Genomic DNA, 4,888 nt, shown 5'->3' with positions numbered 1-4,888 from the left:
CCACTGTCCTCTGCTGTCCTCTCTCCTCACAGGCTGAAGTGGAGGAGACCCTAAAGAGGATCCAGGCCCAGCAAGGGGTTATCGCGACCATGGTTATAAACGCCGAAGGTAAAACAGCCTCTGCGTGTTCCAAGTAACAAAGCCGGTAGTGGCATGGAGCCTAGCAACTCTTGAGTGCCACGCTGCCGAGTGTGAAGGAGGTGTTAATCCACTTGCAATGCTTCATGAAGATGTCATGATTTTCAAGATCACATTTTTAATCTTAAAACATGAACATTTGGTTTGTAGCCATTTTTTGAAGCTCTCCTTACAATCTAGTTTTTCATTCAAGTTATTGGAGAGCAGAAAGGTCAAAAGCCTTGACCTAAGTCTTCTCTGAAGAAATAACTAGAAGTATCATAGTATCATTTCTTGGTAGGTTACAGAAAGGGAGAACATGTGGCACTATGCTGTTGCTTTTGAAGGCAATTTTTCAGTCCAAAATTCTTTGTACGCGCAGGAAAAATATACTAGTGCTTCACTTCCCCCTCCTCCTCTGCAAAGCCATAATAGAACAGAAGCAGCAGGAGAAAAGTGTCTACTAAACAAAGCTGGTCTTCTGCTGTGGAAGCCATTCCTTGGCCCTGCTAAATATTCACAATTTCTTTAAGTTGTATGTGTTGTCACAGGAGGAAGAACAAGTTTTCTGTCAGGCCAGCTGTGGCTGGGATCCTGAAGATGGCAAGCCAAAAGCAAAACTGGTGACAGAAATCAGTTTTCAGAAGCTGGGCTTCTCAGGTTAACCTGTTTTAATCATTCCTTCACAACAAACAACAGCTCCCTTCACTTGTTGACCTTCACTTGTAAGGATTAAGCTATTCCCATTCCTGTTCAAACTTCCTCACATTCACAAATGTGTAGAACACGTGGACAGACTGAAGCCAACAGGCAAGACTAGTGCAGGAATTTTGATTTTAGTTTATAATTTAGAAATGTTTCAATGCCAGATGTGAATACAAAAGTCTGTACTCCCATCGGGATGTGTTCAAGGTACCAAGAACTTAAGTTCCACAAACTAAACCTCAAACTAGGTGTGTAGTTGTAAAGTTTTGTAACATCTCCAAATATCTGTCATTAGCACTGGTCAGTCTAATGACTTCTAATATTTCTGTAGAAAATTATATTTAATTTCTTTCTATCCTGAAACACTTCAAACAAGTGTATGGCTTAAATTAATCACAGTAAAATACCTGAACCAGTAGTGTTGTAGTGAGGTTTCTGAGGCTGTTCAGGTTCCCTAAAAAGATGAAACACTGTTTTTCACTAATATAAACAGTTGTCTTTTGCTATGATTTTTGTATCAGTGTAGGTACATATAGGTGTAATAGTGTGCAGGTGAAATATCAAATTAAAGATTCCTGATACAATCACTGCCTGACATTTATTTTAATGTTCAAAGTTGATTTGTTCATTGAAACCTATGCTAAGTGTACCTTGTTTATCTAAGAAATCTTATAAACTGCTGCTGTCCTTCACAGCTGAGAAGGATCACACTACAGCATTTCTAATGAAGGATTTATTTGCCTTTCTCTAATTTGGGTGGCAGAGGCAAAGAGAATTTCCTAAAGTAAGCATAGCTCAGCTTTAATCTACGGATGTCAGTAGTGTCAACTCATTTTCATGTTATTATTAGACCTTGGAGGATCATTTAACATTTACCATTTTCATTAAAAGTGCTGTATTTGTTGAAGCGATCATTTAGATACAAGGTCATATAAACTTGACACTAATTCATTGCTGCTTTTAAGTGACTTATATTTAGTGCTGTGATTATCTGGATATTCTCGGGCTAATGCAGTGCTTGGGAACACCTGTTTGTCTCCATTAAAGCATCAGTTCCAATCTCTGTCTAATAAACATCGGACACAAAGGATGCACGGGGTCACTCCGTACAGTGCTCTGCACTACACATCCTACTGAGCCAGAATTATTTCTTAAGTGACAGCACAGATTTCAAGTGATTCAAATAATGATTTCCTAGGAAAATTATGGAACAGTCTAATACCTGAGGAGATTCTATTATTTCTTTTACTCCCTTGCCTCTAATTTATCTAACACTCACTACTTTCATGTATCAATTCAACTCTTCAACTTAAGTTGTATTACTCTATTTTTGCATTCCTGTCCATCTGGAAAACACAAGTGTATGCAAAGAGAAAACAACCTTGCCAGCTTGTCATCTGTTTTCTTTCTTAGTAGGTCAAATAATTTTTTTATTAGTGACACAAGCTTAATAAAGCAAAACATTTTCACACTTGTGGTATCAGTGTGAACCCTGGGTTTATTTTCACCTGGTAACCTATTAATATAAAAAGCATAATTTTAGAAATCATTGATAAACCACGATTCATTAGATCATCAAGAATAAATCTTGACTTACATGGGCATAAACAAAGTTTGTACTACCAATATTTTGTCAATATTTTGGAAGGGATTGTTCCAAGGGTGTTTTTTCTTGCCATATGCAAACATGTCACTTCTGCCCTTTTATTGCTCTTGGTATTTCACCTGGAACGTGTCATTTCCATTGCTGCATGTGCCAAACGCTTCCATTAAGTGTGGGCTAGATTCTTGGAGCCAAGATAACAAATTTGGTGAGAGTGTTTAAACTGATGAAACACGATAATTGGTTAAGTACTACAGAATGGAATTTGATAGTTATTTAAGAGCCTTAAGCAGCAATTAGGCTCTTTCAAAAGTTTCATAAGGCAACTCAATGTTTAATTGCCACTGATTAATATAAATTACACTTTGAAAACCATACAGATACCTGAAATCAACATAACTCCTTTCTGCTATAAAACAGGAAAAATTATTAAGTCCTTGTGTTTTCTCTTATGATCTGCTGTATATGAAGAGTATGCAATGTAACTAAATGATTGTTAGAAAGCTATTTGTTTGCAGGAATTCCAGTCAGAACGACTCTGGATAACTCTACAACAGTGCAGTATGCAGGTCTTCTTCGTGAGCTCACCAGGAAAGCCAGGAGCGCAGTGAGAGATATTGATCCGCAGAACGACCTAACCTTCCTTAGGATCAGATCAAAGAAACATGAAATCCTGGTTGCTCCAGGTAGTATTTCTATGAAAATAACAACATAATTGTATGTCCTTTTAAGTTTCTTTTAATTTTTCACAGTTGAGGCTACCATAGATAATGTATTTTGAAATAAGTCTGTGAAAATATAACTATATAACAATGCAACCAGACGTGTTAGGATTTTAACATACAGAGTTTATAGTATTGAAGCTTGGAGACAACTGAACAAGTCCAGATCTGATTAATGTTCTGGTTTCTGTGGGTTTTCACAAAAGAAAACTGGGCAGGATTTTGACATGAGGAAGGCACACAGAACAGAAAGGGGGATTTGGGAATTTCCTCAGCAGAGTAGTTGGGGAGGACCTTGGCTCTGAGTGTGGACAGCCTATGCTGGGGGGCTCATTGGAGGCTGGTTCCATAGCAGATGTAGAGCACAGGTACTGCACTAGGTGTGTGTTATATTACTTTCCTACCACATACTGCTGCTGTGAAACCAGTATGTGTGAAAGGAATCTGGCGTGGTCATTAAGTGTTAACAACAGCCATCAGTGGACAGTAAGACTAAAATTTTAGTTTAGTTTCTGTTTTGGAGGACAAACCTGATGTATTTTTTTAAATCATTATTTTTTGGTCCCTAATTTAAACTGATGCACTTGATTCTTATTTTGCATTTGCCCTTCATTTATTTTTTTTCAAGGTGACGTTTCAACTAGTAAGTATTAAAGCATGGTGGCCTGAAAATAACTGGTCTAAAATGTAAAGCTTTTTTGCTAACAGGGAGACTAGTTCTTCAAAGGTTTGACTGTATTTTACTATAACAGAAGGTGGCAAATGAACCACCTGTGATTTATATTAAGCTGCTTTTGGATGGAAGTGACAATGCAGGAGTGCAGCTTCATAACTCTCCAAAGCAGATATGACCCTACTAAATTCACTGGATACTTCTGAGAAATGTTTCATTTAAAATAGATAATGTTAAATAGCTGCCAACTGAATTGTTTCCAAAACTTCCCTGGGCTTTTAGAATTAGTAGGCAAAGTCTGGCATGCTTAGAGTTTATTCATAGTAGAAGTCTATTCAAATCTTTTCAGCTTTTTTCATGTCTAAATGGGGTTCTCAATTTTGAATAAAGTAGTTAGTGAACTGAAAGAAGTTCTCTGCACCTGCAGAAGAGGCTGCAGATGTCAAACGATTTTTATTAGAACAAGTGCTAGCTTCCAGGTGCTTATCTTGTGACTTCTTTCATCTTGTTTAAATATCTGGGCAGCCTTTGGAAAGCAAATCTTCTGCTTACTAAAACAGTTTTATTATGGTATAGTTAAGCTTTATCACACAGGTCATTCTTTCAATCTGTAATCTCAGACTTTTGACAAAATGCTTACATTTTCTGAATGTTTTGTTTTTTATATAAATGCCATTGCTTTTGTTTGTGTTTATAAACAAAAAGTTGGAAAGGAATAGATGAATAAAGAGTATTTATCATGAAATAAGATAAAATGTTTTAACTAAACATTTTTATGTCTGTTTGCAGATAAGGACTATCTCCTGATCGTTATTCAGAACCCACGCAAATAGGCCTACTATGGCAATATTCTTAGAGACAGTGATAGAGTCCTACTGCTTAAACTGATATTACTTGTTGATATTTAGTATCAAATATAGCAGTAAGTAATTTTTCATAACATGTAACTGTCATCACTGAAATGTTGGGAAGTTAAAGTTCTCAGTTGTATCTGTATCAATTTGTGTTTGAGCAAGTTGTAATGCAGGTATCAAATATTGTTTACCTTGATATTAAGAAGAGCAATAA

The 4,888-nt window shown here is 36.6% G+C and overlaps 1 protein-coding gene across 1 annotated transcript; it reads left to right on the top strand.

Annotated features, from left to right (window-relative positions):
- Nucleotides 1-29: 29 nt before the first annotated feature.
- DYNLRB2 (dynein, light chain, roadblock-type 2) lies at nt 30-4,653 on the top strand (the record flags this gene model as incomplete). The annotated part of the gene is made up of 3 exons (XM_008938779.1): nt 30-108; nt 2,944-3,111; nt 4,610-4,653. Coding segments are annotated over 3 exons (291 nt in total), but the record flags the coding sequence as incomplete, so codon positions are not given.
- Between the last annotated feature and the right edge of the window lie 235 nt (nt 4,654-4,888).

The sequence above is a fragment of the Merops nubicus genome, unplaced genomic scaffold (genome assembly GCF_000691845.1).
Source record: "Merops nubicus isolate BGI_N331 unplaced genomic scaffold, ASM69184v1 scaffold17544, whole genome shotgun sequence".
NCBI lineage: Eukaryota > Metazoa > Chordata > Aves > Coraciiformes > Meropidae > Merops > Merops nubicus.
This window is presented reverse-complemented; position numbering and strand designations above follow the sequence as displayed.